The sequence below is a fragment of the Rhopalosiphum maidis genome, chromosome 1, assembly GCF_003676215.2.
Source record: "Rhopalosiphum maidis isolate BTI-1 chromosome 1, ASM367621v3, whole genome shotgun sequence".
In the NCBI taxonomy this organism is placed as follows: Eukaryota; Metazoa; Arthropoda; class Insecta; order Hemiptera; family Aphididae; genus Rhopalosiphum; species Rhopalosiphum maidis.
In genome coordinates, this window is record NC_040877.1 from 19,139,528 (window position 1) to 19,162,301 (window position 22,774).

General features: G+C 27.4%; 6 protein-coding genes across 9 annotated transcripts; 3 read left to right on the forward strand and 3 right to left on the reverse strand.

The window, feature by feature from the left end:
* Nucleotides 1-57: 57 nt before the first annotated feature.
* Nucleotides 58-2,449, forward strand: LOC113549710 (probable splicing factor, arginine/serine-rich 7). The gene has a single exon (XM_026951150.1). It carries the CDS (start codon nt 301-303, stop codon nt 2,299-2,301), a length of 2,001 nt encoding a protein of 666 aa, XP_026806951.1. The 5' UTR covers nt 58-300; the 3' UTR covers nt 2,302-2,449.
* A 341-nt stretch (nt 2,450-2,790) lies between these two features.
* Nucleotides 2,791-5,772, reverse strand: LOC113549791 (DNA-directed RNA polymerases I and III subunit RPAC1). Its single transcript, XM_026951251.1, has 9 exons — nt 5,731-5,772; nt 5,590-5,637; nt 5,384-5,491; nt 4,851-4,983; nt 4,672-4,779; nt 4,404-4,586; nt 4,133-4,252; nt 3,952-4,068; nt 2,791-3,005 (listed from the first exon to the last, which is right to left on the reverse strand). The coding sequence occupies exons 1-9, from the start codon at nt 5,770-5,772 to the stop codon at nt 2,887-2,889; spliced, it is 978 nt and encodes a 325-aa protein (XP_026807052.1). The 3' UTR covers nt 2,791-2,886.
* Nucleotides 5,773-6,400: 628 nt separating this feature from the next.
* Nucleotides 6,401-13,142, forward strand: LOC113549789 (uncharacterized protein PFB0145c-like). 2 transcript variants are annotated; one of them, XM_026951247.1, is made up of 8 exons: nt 6,401-6,741; nt 6,813-7,011; nt 7,119-7,369; nt 7,637-7,813; nt 7,871-8,105; nt 11,078-11,208; nt 11,795-11,981; nt 12,038-13,142. In XM_026951247.1, exons 1-8 carry the CDS (start codon nt 6,653-6,655, stop codon nt 13,115-13,117), a joined length of 2,349 nt encoding a protein of 782 aa, XP_026807048.1. In that variant the 5' UTR covers nt 6,401-6,652; the 3' UTR covers nt 13,118-13,142. The 2 variants fall into 2 exon arrangements, with proteins under 2 accessions (XP_026807048.1, XP_026807049.1); XM_026951248.1 differs by having other exon boundaries at nt 6,403-6,741; nt 12,044-13,142.
* On the reverse strand, nt 13,100-16,456 carry LOC113549793. The gene is made up of 4 exons (XM_026951252.1): nt 16,276-16,456; nt 14,288-14,592; nt 13,322-13,543; nt 13,100-13,262 (listed from the first exon to the last, which is right to left on the reverse strand). The coding sequence occupies exons 2-4, from the start codon at nt 14,468-14,470 to the stop codon at nt 13,134-13,136; spliced, it is 534 nt and encodes a 177-aa protein (XP_026807053.1). The 5' UTR covers nt 14,471-14,592; nt 16,276-16,456; the 3' UTR covers nt 13,100-13,133.
* LOC113549794 (dynein light chain roadblock-type 2-like) lies at nt 15,116-20,257 on the forward strand. 3 transcript variants are annotated; one of them, XM_026951254.1, is made up of 3 exons: nt 15,116-16,211; nt 16,300-16,467; nt 20,129-20,257. In XM_026951254.1, the coding sequence occupies exons 1-3, from the start codon at nt 16,130-16,132 to the stop codon at nt 20,137-20,139; spliced, it is 261 nt and encodes an 86-aa protein (XP_026807055.1). In that variant the 5' UTR covers nt 15,116-16,129; the 3' UTR covers nt 20,140-20,257. The 3 variants fall into 3 exon arrangements, with proteins under 3 accessions (XP_026807055.1, XP_026807057.1, XP_026807054.1); XM_026951256.1 differs by having other exon boundaries at nt 20,140-20,162; XM_026951253.1 differs by lacking the exon at nt 20,129-20,257 and adding an exon at nt 17,004-17,149.
* Nucleotides 17,133-21,231, reverse strand: LOC113549790 (XK-related protein 6). Its single transcript, XM_026951249.1, has 5 exons — nt 20,759-21,231; nt 20,597-20,698; nt 19,749-19,963; nt 17,787-17,942; nt 17,133-17,704 (listed from the first exon to the last, which is right to left on the reverse strand). Exons 1-5 carry the CDS (start codon nt 21,049-21,051, stop codon nt 17,247-17,249), a joined length of 1,224 nt encoding a protein of 407 aa, XP_026807050.1. The 5' UTR covers nt 21,052-21,231; the 3' UTR covers nt 17,133-17,246.
* Between the last annotated feature and the right edge of the window lie 1,543 nt (nt 21,232-22,774).

Below are 22,774 nucleotides of genomic sequence, written 5' to 3' on the forward strand. Positions count from 1 at the left end.
TTTTTAATTAAATATTAATTTTTTTCTCAATGCCGTCCGCTGCTGTTGTCCGCACTGTACTTGTGACATCATAGGCGTACCACTAATACACCGCGGTCCGCGGTTGTTCGGCTGTTTAATTCTCACGTTTAAATACGATTATATGAAAACTACTCGTGATCTGTGGTCATTAGTCACTGCCGCCGACTATATGAAGAAAAATAGGCGGTCATTTTACGGTGTTTAGAACATGTAGCTGTTACATTTCCAACATTTGACATTACCAGTCGTTGTTGTTTTTACAAAAACTCGAAAGTTGCAATGACGGCTAGCACGGACACAGCTTCGGCTTTGCCCACCACAAAGGTGATACAGGTAACGAACATTGCACCACAAGCCACCAAAGATCAAATGCAAACATTGTTCGGCTGCATTGGCAAAATCGAGGATATAAGGTTGTATCCGCAGATACGTGACGTATCTGTACCCGTCCAGTCTCGTATATGTTACGTCAAGTATTTCGACTCGCTTTGCGTAGCCGTCGCTCAACATCTCACTAACACTGTGTTCATTGACCGAGCACTCATTGTCACACCCTATCAATCTTCAGTTGGTGACATACCAGATGAATACAGGGCACTGGACATTGCCAACCAAGCGAACATTGTTCCAGGATTGTATCCTTCTGATCCTAAACTACCAGCACACGTCGTCAATCAAATCGAAGGGATCCCTCCAAATCAGGTTATTGTCACAAACGATCCGGTATTGGCGTCCAATGGCTTACCACCTTACCCACAATTGCCAATCACTTATGATTCTAGACGAATTGAAGAAATTAGACGTACGTTAGTTGCTATTAGTGTGGATGAGAACGTAACTGATGATGAGCTTATAGGTTTTTTCCAAAAAGCTGGCGATGTCAAGTATGTTAGATGGTGTAGTAGAGAAAACGATATCACTCGTTATGCTCTTGTTGAGTACTCTGAACAAGCTAGTGTTATAGCTGGATTGAAACTCAATGGAGTTCAACTTGGTTCCCGCCCAGTTCAAGTAACACATGCCACTCAGGCAATTGCTAAACCAATGGCCAAAAGTAATGAAGCAGCTCAAAGAGAAATTGAAGAAGCTATGACTCGAGTTAAAGAAGCTCAAAGTTTGATTTCCGCAGCTATTGATCCTGTCATTGGGATCTTATCTAAAGACAAAAAACATGGTCATTCTCATCGTAGATCACGGTCTAGATCACACGGTAGGAGTCGTCGTAGATCATCATCTAGATCACGTAGAGGACATTCACGTTCTCGTAGAAGACGATCAAGATCACGTTCCAAAAGACGCTCTAGATCAAGGAAAAGATATAGAAGTAGAGATCGACGTTCAAGAGATAGAAAAAGATCACGGTCCAGGAAAAAGTCAAGGTCTAGAGATAGAAAACGCAAATCATCAAGAGATAGACGAAGATCAAGATCTAAATCTAAGTCTAGACGTCGTTCAAGATCTAGAAGTCATAAAAAAGATAAGAAATATTCTTCTAAACGAAAAGAAGATAAATCAGAAAAACGAAAAGAAAAAGATAAAAAGAAAGAGAATACCCCGCCTATTGTACCAGAAATTGAGAAAAAAAATAAATCTGCTACGCCTGATAAAGAGAAATCTAGGTCAGCAACACCACCCAGAAGTAATTCTAGAAGCCCAAGATCATCAAGTAAATCGCCAAGGAGAAGTAGTTCATCTGGTAGAGGAAAGGCATCTGAACCAGTCAAAAGCCGTTCGTCTAGTCATATTAGACGTACATTGTCTCCAAAAAGATCTAGGACAAGAACTCCTCTTCGTAAGCGAATTAGCAGATCTCCTCGTAGAAGTCGAACACCTAAAAAACGTACTAGGAAATCAAATTCATCTCAAAGACGTACTCGAAAACGTAGTGCAAGTCGTCATAAGTCACGTTCACCTATCGAAAAAAGACATAGACGTACCCGTTCATCTATACGTAGATCTCCATCTCCCAGATCACCCCCTCCTAGAAGAGTTACTAGAACTCCATCTAAAAGTCCTCAGTCCCCTGCTAGATCTGTATCCAGGTCACCACCAGTTAGGAGTAAGAGAAGTGCATCTGATAACAGAAAAAGAAGTGAATCAACAAGCCGAAAAAGAAGCTTGTCAGTAGATAGAAGCCGAAGGAGTATGTCAATTGATCATAAATCCCGGTCAGAAAGTAAAAGTAGAAGTCATACTCCTGGTTCAGCTAGGAGTAGGTCACCTGGATGGAGAAAAAGCGAATCAACATCGCCACCACCAAATAGACGAAGTACTTCTTAACTCCATATTAAAAAAAAAAAATTATGTACTTGTAAGCATGTAATTACACAATTTATTTTAATTATCCATTTACATTTTTAATATTATGTACTTTTGCTTTTATTTATATATATATGTATCGTATCTGGTGTATATTATATACAATTATCTTTAAGTGTTATTTTTGTTTTTTCTGTCCTAGCTTCACAACAATGAATGTATATATAATATACAAATAATACAAAAATATATTAAAGGTATTAAAAGGAAATATATCTTTAAATGGAGTTAAAAACTTTATAAAATGTTATAGATTTACATTTAATTTACGTGTGATCTTCTATAGCAGGTATCACCAACAAAATTATTGTTATTATAATTAAGGAATTTACTAAGTTGACAACATTATGGACACAAAGGACCCCTGATTAATAGTAATCGTATTACAGCTGAAAGTGCTTAATTCAAGTTCATTGAATCTATAGTTTCATATGAAACAATGATCCCATCTCTATTGAAAAATGTTTTATTTCAAATAAATAGTTATAATTATTTTTACATTATATATTAAATAATAATAGCATTTAAAACACAAATATAATAAAATTAGATTTCAGTTTGATTTAGTGCTGATTCCGAAGCACTATTAACTTTTCTAATTAAAATATTCAGTGCTTCTAAGAAAATTACACTTGGATCCATTGCTCCAACTGATTCAATTGTAACTGAAAATAAAGAATAATATTAGTATATTATCATAATTTACCAACAGGTAATTTACATTTACATAGTTAATATCCAATATTAGCGCTATTTTAAACTTAATAATTATTGTCAATGTAAAATTTAAAAAACCATATTATATTACCATTATTTAATAACTTTTTTTTTTACAAATAAAATCTTTAAATATAATATGACTATTTATCTTTTTAAATAGAATTTGAGTTTTAGTTTCACTACAACAAATGTTAAAAATGATTGACTACAATTGAATGCAATTATCAATAACTTTGTATGACAATTAATAAGAGGAAGTTATATCCTAATGTGTTGTCTCTGTCTTATTGATGTACATCATAGCAAATTTGCGATCAACAGAACACATTTTGTGATGTTAACTTTAATATTGGAATACATTTTTCAAAATATCCTTTTCATCTCTCAACTCAAGACTCCATTAACATTTGCCCGTCTTAGTCTCTGATTGCATTCCATATTGGATTGATTTGTTCATACTATTTAATGAATAAAAATTAAGAAGACATATCCTAATGTGTTGTCTTTGTCTTACTAACATAAATCATAGCAAATTCGTGTTCAGCAGAACTCAATTTGTGATGTTAACTTTAATATTAGTTAATTTATCAATTATAAAGTTTAAAGGTAAGAATATTATTTAGAAAATGTCATACTTTTATCGATATTATGATTTTAAAATGAGTTATAGTATAGTTATGTAAAATACTACAACTTTAAAATATTTAAGAAATAATTTTCAACATAAATTGTATTTTATTTTGGCTTTTTTGTTCTATTTAGCTATTTATTAATTTTTTATTCAATTTATATACTTATGCTATAATATATATTTAATCATTTCCAAACCTAATTACATCCCTGATTACAAATAAACAAATAATTAAAAATTAACTATACATATAAACTTACATATAAAATGGTCCTGTATTTTTGATAGTAAAATTTTGTTATCAAATTGCTTGTATCTAAATACATTCCTGGAACTATTATCTATTCGAGAATCTTCTACAAATGCATTAAGGACACCTAGAAACAATCATTAAAACGTTTTTAATTACATTTAAACTTAGTTTTTATAAAATATACATACCTTTAACACTTTTTAATCCAATGACACCCTTAGGAAAGCATGACTGTAATAATAGTGCATCATTTCCTTTAATTTCATCAAGTAATTTAATATCTGGCATCATTCTATACCATGCTGTACCTAAATATCATAAATACAAGACATATATTTTTAATAATATTCATATTATATAAATTTAAAAATAATTTACTTTCAACAGTAAGTTACAAAAGTAATCGTTAGAAAAAAACTTTTTTTTTGATTCATAAATATTAACACATTAAATACTTACAAACACTTTGAAACTTAGCATGGTCTTTAGGTATCCCTTTAACTGCAAACATTTTAAGTTCAATTTCCTGTCCTGGTCTTAACTTTGCAATAAGAATATCATCACCAATTATTCCAACATCTTTTTCCGTGAAAATATCTTTTTGGTTGCCTAATGCCAACCATTTTATGTGTCTTGCATACACTAAAATTGTTTGAAAACTAGAATTTATGTCACAAAAAAAAAAAAAGGATTTGTTCAATTAAAATAAAAACAAACACATCATTACCTGGAAAACTGATAAATTGTTTGTGAGCTAATGAATCTAAATCTTTTTTTGTACATTTTATTTTCATCTCATAAACTAGACTGTCATGTTCATTAGGTTCAGAATTTTCTGAAAAAAGTCAATCTTTAAAATATAAACTAAGTATATAGTAATAAGTTATAATTAAAAAAAAAAAATACCATCTTCTTTCATTTTGAATTGCCTAGGATCTGCTTTCAGTGGAATTAATCCCAATCGATGTGCAAGTATTTCATCAAGTATATAAGATGTGTTTTGATATATGTGCACCTTTTCAATTGCCATACTAGGTACCTAAAAAAATGAATTAGGTGTTAAAATAAGAAAAATAGTTATTTTATTATAAATATTATTTAATATCAAATATTAAAAAAATAGTTGTTTAAAACTTGTAGCCATTTAAGTAGAAATTAAAAGAAAATTGTACAAGTCGTGTGCAAGTACTTCACATTTCATATGAATTGATTGGGGTGAAAACATTTTTAACTAGATATCATCTAGATGAAAAATAAAAATAATAATAAAATTTAATTTATATTTTATTTATCATTTAATAAATGCTACAATATAATAATTTTAAAAGGTCCTAAAAAATCTTTCAAAATTTTTATATGGTATTAGAATATAAAAAGGCTGAGTAGTGATGAATTATATTAAAAAGTTACCAAAAAAACAATATCTAAGACTATAATACCTCAGACAAAATAACTCTTCTTAGACTATTAGCCACAGCTACATCAATGCCGATAAGATCAAACTCCAAATCACTTTCAGAGCGACTGATTATTTTTACTTTGAAATTCTAAAATATAAATAAAATTGTTTTAACAAAATTAGAAAAAAAAATTTCAAACTAATAAATTATTCAAAAAAGATTTCGCAATTAATTATGATATTTACCTTTACAAATTCATCATAGTTAAATGGTTTATTTTCATTTCCTAAAGTCTGAAAATTAAATTATAAACATTGTTAAATAATACATAAAATATATCAACATTATGATTTAGTAATATAAATTATTAGAACCGCTTAGCTTACCCTTTCAATGGAATATTTGTTCATTATTATTGGATTGTTCATTTTATGAACGAATTGGCTATTAGCACGTCTGATGTGAAACCGTGAAATACACACTACATAGGATTAGAAAGTAGAGCAATAGACAGTTACAGATTTTAATTTTTAAATTCAATGATTTCAATTCAACGATGCGTGATTGCATGTATTACACTTGCCCATTGCCCACATGGACACATACAATTTTTGATTTGTCCAGAATTCTGATTTTATCATAGATTACTGATATTTGATAATAAAAAAATGGGAAGAATTAGCTTAAAGTCCAGTGTGGCCACTTGCGTGATGTCGAAACACCTTGAAAGGGAATCTTTAACTTTCCAGAAAATTAACAAACTGGACGTTATACTAATTGTTCATAAGGTAAATTTAACAGAATTTGAATTTAATGTCATGATTTAGTATGGATTAACGACTAACGTCCTATCTAAGGACCAAGACAGTGATCACAACATAAATAAGGATCGCGGACTAAGACATTATATTGGACTAATATCTTAGCACTATGAAGTAGATCTTAGATTCTTAGTTCATGGAGGTATCATTGACCTTATACGTCTTGGTATAAGGGTGGTATAAACATTTTATTATCAGTTTATCAGTTAGCCGCGCTTCGTTACTAAATACAAATATTATGTTGTTATGTATATTTTCTAATTTTTCTGATTATCTTAATATAATATTATATACCATAGACTTAAGATTTTTATTATTCTGTTATATATAAGTTATTTCAAGTATGTTATATGGAATTTGTATCTAACGATATATTTATATTCTACACTAATTGAGAAATGAAAATTGAATTTATAAACTTATCTACAAGTTTTAGTGGCACTGTTATTATTATACTTTTCTTATTTAATATTTACTCTACCACACTATGAATGTTGATAAGTGTAAAAACAATTTTTTAACTTCTCACAAGTCCAGATCTGAAAATGCAGACATTCAAAGTAAACTTAACTCATGGTATGCCATTTTTGTCACTTAATTGCTTTGTATGTCATTGGTTTTCATATTTTTTTTTTATGCCTCCAAAGGTTTGAAGAAAAAGGGATCATTAACAAGCTACGAGCGCAAATAAGAGAACAAATGATCTCTGCACTAGAAGATAGTACAATTTTGAACACTAACAAAAGAAATGTTAACTCCCCAAAGATTCAAGCAATCAACCTCTTAGTTGCCGATTTTCTGATTAACCAAGAAAATTTATTCACATTATCAGTATTCACTACAGAAGTAGGTTTAATTTTGTACTTTTGTATGATATTAATTATTTACATATACTTAGGTTAGGTAATAATATAATAGTGTACATCTTGTCTAAAAGTATAATTTTTTTTTAGGTACCGTTATTGGCCAATTTACATGAATTCTCTTCTTATATAAATCGTTTAGGCGATAGCACTCAAAAAATTCCAGTCACCAAGCCTACTTTTCAATTAAATGATGTTCAGGATATTCTAGAAGCATTAGGCATACAACCGAATACAGATATCACCGAATTAACATGCCAATACTATTTTAATGAAAAACAAGTTCATTCATTATTGGCTTGTTTATTCAAATCTATAACTACCATTAGAAATAATCTTAGGTATACACTAGAAGTTTATTAATTGTTTTAATAAAAGTTTTCTAAATTACCTCATACTATTATCCTGATAATATTTATAAAACAATTTAAATTTAGTGACATTAGTAAATATGTTGTTTATTGGAGTTTATAAAAGAAAAAGCATTATTTATTAACTTAAAATATAAATTATCTTTATTTTAACCAGATAGTTAAGTTATATTCATATTTATAATTAGTAAAATAGCTTGTGCAAGTATATTAATCATTTATTTTTTTTTGCTACAGTAAATATAACACAGTTCAAATCAATCAAAATTGTAATGAAATAAACAAATCTAAAAACATAGAGAATAATACTTATGAACATAGATTAAATAATTGGCTTGTAAGTATTGAGGACATTCTATGCTCATTCAATTTAAATGAAGAACAGAAAAACACTTTGAAAATGTTATTAAAAAAGTAATAACGTTTAATAAATTAATGTAAGCCATTATTTTTATTGATTTTAATTTTCAGGTACCATCAAAATAATAATGTTCAAGAAACTGCTGTGTACAAAGAACACTTAAAAAAACTAGAAAGACAAAACAAGGAAATGGTCGAGAAAGTTGCTGATGTAGAAAAAATACTTGCTGCACATTTTCATTTTCACGATAGTAAACTTATGTTTCAAAAAGAAGGAATAGAACATGCCACACAACAACTCCGTTTAGAACAACAGCAGCTTTATCAATTAATTAATGTATTTGAAGTAAGTGAGCAATAATAATTTTAAAATGACATAAAATTATATATTTTTTGTTATGTATAAAGTACAGTAAAGAATATATATATATATATGTTTTTGTTTACTTTTGATGTTATAGAATGTTTTATTATAATTTTACTAAGGGGATTGTATATGGTGATTTTTTGTCTTACACACATGCACTACAGAATTATAGACGTGTTCTATTTCCAATGTACCGATTGAAATAATGAAGCGATAAGAATTCTGAACACAGATTTGAATTTGTTGTCTACCTGAGATCAACTTTCCTACATTTTTGATTTCATCCCCTCTAAATCCTAAAAACGTTAAATTAAAAAATCATACTATTATATATATTACCAATTTATTAAACTATATTCAAATTGTGGGTCTAAGAAAAATCTATGCAAAGTTTTAAATTATCAAACTTGCCGCTTTTTCATGATTGGTTTGTACGGTAGCGAATTGAGTAAATAGTACTACCGCTTGGTATTTATTTAGAACTTGGATATCCTTGTATAGATGTACTATTTAGTTATCAGATATTCTATTCTCATAAATTACCATTAATAAAGAAATATCGAATACTGTGAAGTGTAGGTCATATTTTTTTAAATAACTCAGAAATAAATTTGTTGATATTTTATAAATTTATTCTTCAAAAAGGCCCATGACACAGAAAAGGTTAATAACTTATGCTCTAGGTCAGCGGTTTTCAACCTGTGGTACGCGAAGAAAATCTCACTTCATAAAAAAAATTGGAATGAATCATTATATCTTTACATATTATTTGGTTTTATTTGATGGTGTGGAGGTCGTTTGTAATCATAGAAATTTAGATAACTATATACATTTTAATATAGTATAAATCGATAAACTTAATCAGATAAACCTGATAAAACGTATTCTTATTTTACAAAAATGTGTTTTTACCTTAGTTTTGTGAGTTCCTTCAATTTATTCACGAGTGTCATACGAGTTGTCTGCATCAAGTATATTTTATATTCAAATTTTATGTAGTTTTTTTATACTTTTTTGTGATATAAAATTAAGTAAAATGAAAAGATTTTTAGAAAGCAGAAGCTCAAATGCTAAAACAACAGAAAACACAAGCGAATCTTAAATATAACGATAGTTACTTACAATTTGGATTTGTTGTAAAATTTGGTTCTGAAAATTCTACTCTGTTACCTCAATGTGTAATTTGTCAAGAAAAACTTTTGAATCAAAGCATCCAGAAACAGAAAATAAACCTATTGAATTTTTTCAGAGAAAAGTTACGATTTTCCAGAAGAAATCAAAATGCATGTCTAGTTTTAAGAACTTTAATTTAAATATAATTGAAGCATCTTATTTAGCAAGTTTAATTATTGCTAAAGATGAAAAACTACACACAATTGGGGAAACACTAGTGTTGCCAGTAGCAAAAGAAATCATGTGATGTGTTCTTGGAGACAAGGCAGCCAAAGAGATAGAAAAAGTGTCACTTTCAAATGATACTGACAAAATAAGAATTGATGACATGTTGTCGAATTTAAAAAAAAAATTATTTCTTTATTTGAAAGATAATAATTTCTTTGCTCTGCAAATTGATGAGAGTACTGATATTGCTAATATGGCTCAATTCATGATATTTATACGTTTTGATCGCAATGATGAAATTATTGAAAAGTTTTTGTTTTGTAGTAAGCCTTTATAGACCCACACAACATCTGAAATTATTTTTACAGCCGTTAATGAATATTTGATTGAAATAGATCTGTCATGAAGTAAATGTGTGGGTTTTTCAAGTCTGCAAGGATCAAACATGTTTTGTATTTGTGATAAAGTTAATGCATTTGTGAAAAAGTTAGATTTATTTATTTCGCAAGTATTTAAGAATGATCTTTCAACATTTGAGACACTAAACACATTTTGGAAAAATAACTAAATTCAAATATAATTACAGACATTTCGGAACACCTACAATCACTAAAATCCAATGTTTTACAATATTTCCCTGATGATAACTCAGAAATGAAATGGATCATAAACCCTTTCAAAGATGATTAAAATTAAGAATATTTCAGATGGTATTTTGGCAAAAGAATTATTTATTGACTTAACCAGTGACTTTACCCTAAAACCCGCTTTCAAAACCAAAAATATCACTAATTTTTGGCTGGACATGGAACAAGATACTCGGCATTGTCCACACAACAAGCTTTACAGTTTCTAATCCTTTTTGTATCAATATATCTATGCGAAAATATATTTCTCACTTAATGTACACAAAAAATAAATATAGAAGTAGGTTAAACATAGAAAATGATTTAAAACTTAAAGTTACCAATTTGGAGCCCAATATTGACGTCGTCAGTTCAAAACAACCAATTGTCTACCATAATAATTATAATAATTTTAAATATTTAATTTGATTTAATTTAATTTCTTTTTATGAATTAAACATTTTATTATATATATATATTTATTTTATATTATCTCATTTTGTAATTCCTAATAAAATGTTATACATATAACATAAACTATATTTACATACGTATGTATACATAATTAATAAGCAAAAAAAAAAAGCAAAATAATGGTCAGGTGGTATGCGACTAAAAGGTTGAGAACCGCTGCTCTAAGTTAAGCAATTAAGATTAATCAATAAAAGATAAAAGAGTTGGTAGATCCAATTAAATATCACGAAACACAAGTTGTCATTTTATAACTGGCATTGAAGTGTTGTGTTTGTCTAAATATAATTTCCAATTTTAAAATTAATAGTAGTTTAGACATTTTTGTGCAAGATAGTTTTATATACATATTTGACAAATTTAATTTTAATTGTACAAAGTGTTTTTGGAGGTGTCATCATAAAGATATATGTAAATCTCAAACATTTAAAACTCCGCGCCAAAATGTCCCATTCCCTCAAATTGTTTATCTTTGTAAAATTAATAAATTAATTATATATCTTCATATAACAGGAGAAAGAAAAGTCTATTCAAGAAAAATTAAATAAGTCAGAAGAAGAATATAATAAAAATCTACAATATATTGAAAATCAAAAATATGAATTAAGATTAAAAGAAATGGACATCTTGAGGCATGAAAAAATGTTAGTATTATCGATACTCTTGATATTAACAACTATTTTATTATATTATTAAAATATGAGGCGATTTCTTTGGACAGTTGTAGTTGAAGTTCTACGGGGTCAATATATATGTTTTGTTTTTAATGAAAGCGTTTGATATGTAGATAAACCATTTAATGAGTTTCAAACAAAATTAATTAAAGATATTTAAAATATTAGTTTTATGTGTAGTTATTTACCATTCTGTGTAGTCTACCACACATACCCTTACATACTCATAACTTCTACTACATCTACTACTATTGTCAGCATGGGTTTTCTATTAATACCTAAATTACTTGAAATTTTAATTTGTTAACATTTTAATTTTGTTAACATTTGTAGGTGAAATATTTGCAGTATTTTTTATTTCTATAAAAATCAAATCACTTTCTATTTTAATGTATTTCCAAACACCAAATATTAATGTTACATTATTATGATTATTCATTGGTTAAATTATTTTATTAATATTCACTAATCATTTTTTTTTTTTTTACTTTAATCTGGCGGGTATTTTAGCTAGTAAAAAAATAAAATATGTATATACTATAATGGACGCTTACAGGTTAAAAAGAGAATCACTGAATTATATAAATGAAACCAAAATTAGTGAAAGTAATCAAGTTAAACAGCTGCATGAACAAAACATTGATTTGGGAAAACAATTAGTGGAAATAAAATCTAAACTAAACAAGCTTGAAGGATATAAAAAAGATGAGCAGTCATGTTCAAAAAAAATTGATTTTTTGTCGGTTAGTAAAAAATATATTTAAATATTTTAAGATAATTTTTTTTTACAATAAATCAGTTACAGGATCAAGAAATGATGAAAAAATTAAAAAAAGACAATGATGAGTTACGTGACTTTATAAAAGTTCAGCAACAAAGGATTGAAGAATTATCTTACAAAGCATCAAATTTAGCAAAACAAATTGAAAAAACCCATCAAGTACCATTAACAGATTATGAAAATAGAAATGTAAGAAAAAAACTATGTTTTGTTGACAATTCTAACAAAAAAAATCATTATATTGCCCAAAACATCTCTTCTACAACTACAGATTATTCAACAACTATGTTAGAGTCAGATAATCTAACAGAAGATGATATAATACAAGAAGCCGAATCCAGACTGAAGACTTTAGAAATTAATACTGCAAAAGTAGAACAGAACTTAAAAAATTTCCAAATAAATCATTCACGTCACAACTTACAATTTAATGTAATTAGAGACACTAAAAAATCATATAATGAAATTCGTTCAAACTTATCAGATGATTCAGATTTAGACGTATTGAAACGTTGCAGTAATAAAATTAATTTAAAAGAGCTTGCCAACAAGATTGGGTATCATCGATCAGTCAGGCGATCCTTGAACCATTCACAATCTGATAACGATACAAGCTCTGAAACCTTACGAAATGCTAAATATCAGAATTATAAGAATTCTACAAATATTTCGCCAATTAAAATATTGTCATCTAGTATTAAAAAAAATGTATGCAAAGAATCATTTGTAAATAAACAAAGTTCAAGCATTGAGTCTCCAATCAACAAATCTAATTACAATACTCAAGATTCTATAAATATATCTAATATATCTACTCAATCACCAAAAGAAAATAAATTACAAATTGAATCAGATGTAAAAAACACGCTTCTTCCTGACACTAATAGCGATGTTCAGAATAATGACAATTTTGATTTACAATTGTTTAAACATACTGAAATAATTAATTCACCGCATAAACAAATATCTATTCAGCAAGATAGTTCAAATGGAGTGGATAATTTATCAAACAGTAAAAAATTACAAGAAAGTGATCACACAATTTCATTTGGTAGTAGTAATAAAACTGATAAGTCTTCAGATTTTTGGGCATTGTAGAATTATTTTCTATTTATTATTTATTTACAAGCATGTTAACATATGATACAGATATCAAGTCCTTTTCTTCGACTCCCATATGAGACATCAGGTCTTTTGCAATTGATTGTCCGTCCTCAACTGTTTGGCTATCATTTAAAACTACCTAAATTAATAATAATTAATCAATAGATTTATTTCTTAGTAGCATATTTGAAAACTTACTTCTAATTCTACAAAATCCCCAAGACCATCAACACTATCAAAATGTACTCTTGTTTGGCCAACCATTATTAATTTTCTTTCTTTTTTCACAATTCCCCATGTACCTAAAGCATTTTTAAGTACTTTTTCTACATCTTCGTTTACTTCACATTTACTATAAGTACTTAACTTTGGTCCAGAGCTTTCTTCTCGGTCATAATAAATTAACTCTTGAAGTCGACCCTGTGAATGTGACAAATACACTAAATTATGTAATATTTTATATAAATAAAATAATTATCTTTATACAATTAAGCTATCTCTATCTTTATTTATATTTTTACTGTTATTCTGTGTACTATATTTTTGAACTTTGAAAGGCAAGAGAAAAATACTCACTTTTTTATATTTGTTGTTTAGGCAAACAGCTTTTATTTTTTATTTTAAGTAATTTAATATTTAAATACCATCATAAAAATTATTTTAATGTATTTATAGTTCTTTAACACTTCAGTAGAAAAACCCCAAGATTTTTTGTCACCTGTAGGGTGGGTGTTCAGACATCCTGGTTTTTAAGTTTCTTGCATCATTCCGAAATCTTTATTGGGACTTTAATATGTTCCAGATTAATGCGTTAATGCCATTAATATAAATTTGTATTACATTATGTCAAAATTTGTATGGTAACTTGTAAAATCAAATTGCAAATACGATTAACAATAAATTTAAAAATATTGTATATCCTAAAATTACATTTGTTTTTTAAAAATAATTTTTTTTTTATGAAACATATTTAATTTATCCAGGTTTTTCTTTTTAATATTCTGGTTACCCTACTCTAGGAGGTTCAAATGAATACCTATTGTCACAAAAATTTGGTAAAAATGAATATCTAATTATATAACATTCAGGTACCTATTATAATAATTCAAATTTACTCCACTGGTAATTCTATCTCACCAGTAATAAAAACTATTTATTTCTTACCATTTTTCTGAGTTTCAATTTGCCACATTTACCGGTCGGTAAATTGAAAAACGAGTCTTCTTGTTCAATGATCGAGGAATCTGGTCGGACATCGTATTTAGCATTCGACCTTAATGCTAAAATGCGTTGTATGACAACTTCCAAGTCCTCGACGCGCGCTTTGATCTCTACGTTTCTTGGCATAATTTTGTTTAGCACGGATGTAAATTTTTTTATACCAACGTCAAAAACTTTTATTGTGCAACAAATATATTCAATCTGTCAACTTTTGAATTCGAAGTTCTTTTAAACTTTAGACTGGAATTCTAAAGAAACCAAAAAAGTAATGACGGTTCACTGGAAATAATATCACACTACTCGACTCGTCTAGCTGAGACGCCGAGTGCCTATGTAGCTACCCACAATAAAAAAAATAAAATGGTCACTAGTTCACTACCCAAATCAGTTGACAGTTTTTCGTTTTTTGTGCCAACTATTGGCGGGAATTTAGAAACATGTGATCATATTATTAGAGATTACACCATAGCTTCAAAAAGTGATTACGCCGAATATCCATAAAATATGCGAATATTTGGATAAAAATTTAAAATAGTACTGTATATATCTGTATTCTGTGCTAAATAAAATCTATATTAAAGAGCCTTCATAAGAGATATATTCTTATTTAGGAATTACTATTAGGCTCTCTACAAAAAAAAAAAATAGTCTATACTCTATATTACCTATGGTTTTCTATGTCCTGTAATACTAGTATAATACAAACCATGACAAAATATATATTATATATATTTTGTCATGGTACAGACTACTCCAAGCACGAATATAAAGAACAGCTATTAATGCTTATGCCGCTGGCGCTTATGCGTCGGACATTTTCCTTTAACTTTTTTTTTTAACAGCATCGTTGTGGAGGTTAATACCCAATGGTCAATCTTAGCAATTTCCAAATGCAAGGAGTTCGATAATATTGTATCTTGTTAGTTGTTTCGATATTTCGTCGGTACACCAGATTAGTGACACCACTGATACAACTCAAAAAAGTAGATTTTCTAATCATTAATTAGTATTCTTGTTTCTTGCCATGCTCGTTATGATTTCAGAATTTTAAAAATTAATAAATAATAAATAGTCAAGATTGACGAGATTTCACAGAAGTAACGAACATTTTTTTAAACATATTTCAATATTAAATTTATAATTACACCGTTATAAATGAGTTACCCCCGTAAAACTTTTTTAAATTTAAATCGAGCCCGTAACTATCGTCAAATCATGACAAAATTTTGTCATGCGACAGATGATAGCGCCGATATGTATTGTAATCTGTGTCATTTGTTATTGTATTAAGAACGAATAATAAAATTTAATATATTATAAAAAAAGTTCATTAAATCACGTCGATCCATGGCTGACTGGTAGTACGCTAATGTGAATTATATAATTATAAAAATCAATACGAATATATTGGTCAAATAAAAATAATTCGTTTTTAAATAAATAATATAATAGTTATTGTGAAACTCATTAACCGCGATATGTACACAGCTGCAGTGGCGTAAATAGATAACTGACAAGTGTATACTGTATAGTATTACCAAGTAGGTACCTGAATTTACTGCAAATTGTTAAGACGTACTAAAGTTTGAATTTAAAAATATTTATTGTTTTCTATCAAAATAAATTCTATACTATAATCCCAAAGATATTCTGCTAATTCAATTCAATACCTACTAAACATGTTCTAATTGTTAGCTAAAATAAGCTGCAAGTTGCATAATTAATAATATAAATTGATTATATTATATAACTGCAAGTAGATATATAAAACAGTTTTAAAACGAAATGGCTACTCAAATAGAAGAAACTCTGAAGAGAATTCAAACCAGTGACGGTGTCATTGGCTTTGTAATAATAAACAATGCTGGTATGCTACCTATAACTATTGTCTACACATACCTAGAAGGCAAAAAATATCGGTAACTACTAACTGTTCATAATATATCATTTTGCAGGCATTCCGGTCAAATCCAACTTGGATAATTCAATGTCTGTTCGGTACGCTGGATTAGTTCAGCAGCTAATCGCAACATCAATGGTCGTGATCAAAAAAGGCGACTCAACTGATAAATTAACGTACTTGCGGTTACGTACCAAACATAACGAAATTATAGTAATACCAGGTAAATTGTTAGTATAGAACAGGGATGCCCTCTTGCATACAATTCTTGGTGGTCTGGTCTATTGAAGTTATGATTGACCTGGACAATAGTTAGATAAAATACTTAATTAGTATAATACTAAATAAAAACTCAGTATCAATTTAAGAAATTTATCCCTAGGCTGTCTTATTTCTACAGGTATTCATCCTAAATACTGTTTATCCATTATCCATACAATTTTAATTAATTAAATCTTATTGTTTCGTTATCTATTTTTACTTAATAAATGCAATTTAATACCATAGTTTTTACAATTATTTCCAATACATAATATATTCATATTGGAGAAATGATTTAAAAAATAATAATAATTTTTAGATATTTCAATAAATTTATTAAACAATTTAGTAATAAAAAACATATATGAAAATATAATTAAAAATATATTTTTAGTCTTTATATCAATTTTTTTAAGTATATAATATATAATCTTAAATATTACATGAGCTTGAGATTACAAATAATATGAAATAATTTTGTACATTTTTTATTTACAGATAAACATTATATCATGGTGGTAATTCAAAAACCTACTGGTTCTAGATCACCAATGTAAAATTTGGTGTTTTAATGATTATAATATATTTATAAAATTAAATAAATTCAATAATTTAAAATAATACAATATATTAATATGTCATAATTTAATTTATTAATTATCAGATCATTTAATTTCAATAATGATTTTAACCCAGAATATCCGAAATAGACTTGTTCACATTACTATTGGTATTTGTATATTATGATTCAACATTATTATCTTTGTAAGTGGTATGAGGATGGAAAAATTTGTAATATATTGCCATAAACAAAATTCCAACAAAAAATGGTGCTATCGATCCTATCATCAGAAGATAGTAGTACCATTGGCTTTGATCAGTACCAGTATTAGCCCAAATAGTGACTGCAACTATATTTTCTACTAGGAATACTCCATAATACCCTAAATAACGATTTTTTGAATTCCCTTGGCCTTCACTGGGGGATAAATAAGTAAATATGTATACAAGACCGAGTATTGTTGAAAAAAAAAATCTCATGATTTTACTTTCTTCAGATCGGTTGGATGGAATACAAAATGTTACATTTTGAAATTTGAAAATCCATAATGTCATAAATAGCCAATGGACCATACAAAAAATACCAGTTGACTGAGGCCATACTATAGCGGCTAAACTAATAGACAAAATTCGGGATACTGAAAAAATAAAAAATGTATTATAGATGAAAAAGTATAATAATAATATATGTATAATATCTAAAATACATGACAAATATACCTGTAATCATGATGTGCCATAAAAACTGTAATACTGTTCCTGTATTGCCTATATTTTTTCGGTTTTCATAAGCAATTCTTACATTTTTATGATATGAAGCCATAGCCCAAGCAATACCTATGGTTGAACTCGCAATAGATGCAGATTGATGAACAACTAAAATAAATAATGCATAGTTATAAATTATAATAATAGTATTCAGGGACGGATTGGCAGAATTTTCCAGGCCATGAAAATTATTTAGACCGGCATTTTATATTATAATATCTAATATTATATATAAAAACAAAAATTAGGTACTAGTATTTTTTTTAAAGCAATAGGAGGCAACTCCCCCCCCATAAACAATTTTATAAAATTACAATTTTGTTTACTTACTTTTATATTTATTAAAATAAAATGTGCACATAAATAATATAACAAAACAATTTAATATGAGTTCTTTTTTAACTAATGCACTTTTTTTTTTAACTAAAAAAATCTAAAACAAGGGCATCAGGTTTTTCTAAAAGTTGTTAAATACAATTCTTTTTCACTTAATTTTTTCAATAATTCTAATATAAATATTTATATTTCAATAAATAAAATGTTGAGATCAAATAACATAAACAATTTTTATATACAATATGTCGGTGTGTTTTTTATATATGTTAATTTGTTATTACTACTTAAAATATAGTTAACTTATAGGTAGTTCCTTTATTATAGCTCGATTCGCGGCTACAACGTTGGTATTCTATGTAGGCATATTATACACGTGTCATAACCATAACCTTGATAAGAAGTAAGAAATCACTAACTAAAGATATACTATAAAAAAAAAGGGCTAGATGGGATTTTTTTGGGAGAACTTTTCGGACTGGACTCAAAATATTTAAACCAAGGATGGACTGGGCTTTTTTTTTGATAAAACTTTTTGAACCGAACTGGGCTAGGCTATTTTTTGGTAGAACTTTTTGGGGCGGGTCTGCTGGACTTAAACTATGTTGGATCAGGCTTTTAAAGAATTGTTTACATCTCGCCTAGGTATTTCTTGGATTTTTTTTGTATGACAAATAATCATTATTTAAAACTTAAATGATAAGTTAACAAATTCAATGTTGGAATAATCACAAATAACGAATATTTTAATTATTTTAAATAAAAATATTTTGGACCAGAGCTGGCTTTTTAAGAGTTTAGGGTGATTTTCGGGCTGGACTTCGGCTTTTTTTCACTATATTTCTTGGACCGGCCGGGCCGTAAATTTATGGTCCTTGCAGGTCTATACTAGATAGAGATAGTATATCTTAATCCGTATCAGAAATTAAAATAATTATAATGTGATAAATTAGTAAATAATAAATATTAATAAATGTAAAAAAAATTCATGAAAATTTATGGCAAAATTAAAAACCGTTTGCGGCCATAGTAGCCCTCAAGCATACCTACCCACCAGGAAGTTTCACGGTATCCCGATGGACCAATTTGGTCCGGATAGTATTTAATAAATTTGCTACCTATTATAAATTTATACTAATATATAAAATCAATGCTTTTATATGAATATAAATTCAAATATTCACTACTTTAAACCATTCAAATGTACAGCTATGTAGCTAAGTTTAATGTAATATGTATTATATATTTATGTATAATATTTCTATAAAAACTAGGATTATGAGTTGCAACTAACTACAATATTACATAAACCTAAATTATAAGGAATTAATTTTAATTTTTATACAAATAAACCTGAATAGAATTTAGAACTGGATTTTAGGCTTCAATGACCTTAAATAAAAATAGTAGTTTTTATAATTAAAATAATAAATTTAAAAATATAAATAAATAATTTAAAAATGATTTAATGCTTGTTAAAATTTCCAATATTTTAAAAATGTCATATATATTTGAATCTAGAAATTTTATCAACAATAGTAGATACCTACCTAAAATTAAAATTATAAATAATAAAATTACTTTGGAAAGTAGAACCCTGCTTTTTCTCTACCAGAACAATACATATTTGTAATATTTGTTGAGGGACAGCTTCTAAAAAACATTCAAAGATTCGCAACAATGACACATAGGAGTCCTCTTTAGCCATTAAAGCATAGTAGTTCTTCTGATCATCAAAATTTCCTTTACGAGCAGCTCTATGAGACTTCAACGCATATTTCAATACATCATAATACCTAAAAACAAACGACTATATTATTACAAGGCATATGAAATATTTTGAAATTAATAATACCTATTATTATTTATTGCACAGATAATTGTTATTTTTAACTATAATAATTAAAACTAAATAATTTGATATAAATTGTATTATTCAAACATCACGGGTGTCATTATAGGTTTTTTTTAGGTGTGTGAAGTATCAAGCATGCCATACCAAAACAGATATATGTATATGTGCATTATCCTTCCTCCAATTATTGTCATATATCATATTCATGGACCAAATCATTACATCAACATATTAAATCGCAAAAATGAATTTAAAAACTAAAATATTATACAAATTTATAACACAATATTTGATTATAATCAATGTAATTTAAAGTTGTAATCATGATTGACAGTATACCATTATTGATAAATGTCAATATAAAAATTACAAAATTACAATACAATTTAATTTTAATCATGTTATTAACTGTGCATTATTTCATCAGAGTTCAGGCCAATTGGAACTATTTTAAAAGTAAAGGGTGCAACTATACACCCAGATTCCACCAAATGACGCCTCTGTCAAGTATTTTTAATTTTTATATCTACATTAAATCAAACAGTTATCATATTGTAGTCTCATAATTACATACCTTAAGACAGGAGCCATTTGTAGTATCAAAAGAAATGGTAATAATAATCGATTTGAAAGCAATTTTTGAGTAGTTCTTTGCATATCTTCTTGAATAGAATAACTGAAAATAAAATAAAGTATCAATAAAATTGTTATTTTTTATCTTTAGTAGTGTTCTAACATTTTCAAACTCATATAAGTGTTTATTATAGAAGGAACTGCTATAAAAATAACTGTTAGCAGAAAATAAGTAAGTTTTTCATATATGTAATACTGATAGGCGATATTGAAATCAATGCAAACATCAATAACATGGCTAACAATAGCTAAGACCAACACAATTAAATCCCAGTAGGAAATACTCAAATCTCTGGGGAGCTCATCTGGCTCATCCAATCCAGATTTAGATCTATTACTATCAACTTTGTGAACCAGATATTTATTAGTCCTAATGTCATCTTGATTTTGGTCCATTGTATTGTTTCCTTTGAACTGGAAAACTCAAATCATGAAGTTCCTGGCACATCACTATAAATGATAAATTTTACATTTAAGTGTGCATTAATTAAGTAAGTTGCTTTAGTTGGTGTTTAACAGACACTGCTAATGCTTAGTGCTTAGATAATTATGTATTAAATATTATAATTATTTGTGTATTGTGTATGGTGTTTATAAAAATGATAATATTGATAACAATCAACAATCGAGTTTAGTACTAATGATAAACAATTCTCAAGTTCAAGGTTGTTTGGCCAAGGTCCGAATGGTCCGATAACGGGGATCACTACTATATAATATATTATTTAAAACTTACTGTAGTACACGGATTAATATTTAATATTATACTAGTTACATCACATAAATATATATATATATATATTATATTATATTGTTATTATATATAAAATATAGATGTAAATAAAATAAAACAAGAACAAATAATAGTTAGTAAATAGTTACTTGTTAAGTTTGAAGTCAGACAAGTTAGTGGTGTTATAGCAGTTTAGTACACAACACACGATGTATATGGTTTAGAGTAGATCAGCATTTCTCAAACCGTGGTTTGGGAGTCGATATTTCGTAGGCCGTAAGAATTTTTTTCAATTGTTTAGATTCTAAGATATTTATGTTATTTTATACTTACTTATAATAATATTTTTATTTCTTATTTTATATTTTTAACATTTTCACTCAAGTCCCCTGTCTGAATTGATGTAAATAACTTAATCTAACCTGTTATTGTTAGTAATTTTGTTACTTTATCCATATTATTTTGTCTTTTCTATATAAGAAAAAAATCCTATCATTTGTACTTATTGTAATTAATTACTGTACAGTTTGTACAATTTTTTGATATTGTACATTTTTATTACATTTTTTCCTCTATATTTATTGTCAAATGACTTATTAATAATTATTATTATACTTCTCATTAATGTTCTTGGACACATAATATGAAGTACAATTTATAATATTCTCTAATTAAATATCTGAAATTTGTTGAAAAACTTTAAAATAATATAAAAAGGGAGAAGAATTATACAATTTTTTGGGGGCTAAGTCCCCCTCCAATATATGCCTATGATTGTGATATTTTTTTTTAATATTTTGCCGAACCCTGGATATAGGTTATAGACTTATAGGTTTTTTATAATAGTTATAATACCACCGAGAAAGAATATAATACCCATTATATGTCTATAAAAAGCCTCACTGATATAATACGATTTTGTATATTATATTACTATTATTTTCATGTTTTACTGTTTTACTTGTACCATCTATGGTTCTAATAAGTTGCATTTTCCCCCAAAAAAGATTATTATTCTGGACCACAAACCAAAAAATTAAGCTAGTAAGTAACTTCTACTCTCCTATACTTTAGAATGTATTAATATTTATTTATTATAATTATATACAATTATATAATTTATTATTGCTTATTGTTATTAACTTTAAAGTCTATACCATAAAGTAAGAATATATTGACTCAAAATAGAACAGCAGTACATCAGTATTAATTGGTTTTTGGTATAAATAGGCAAATAATATATAAATTTACACAAGTTTCAAATTCCCAGCAAAAATATTTAGAAATTTTGATGAAATAACTAAAATCAATGTACTTTGTTTAAAAAATATATAATTTTATCCAAATTTGAAATTGTATTAAATGTAAATATAATAATTTTTGGTT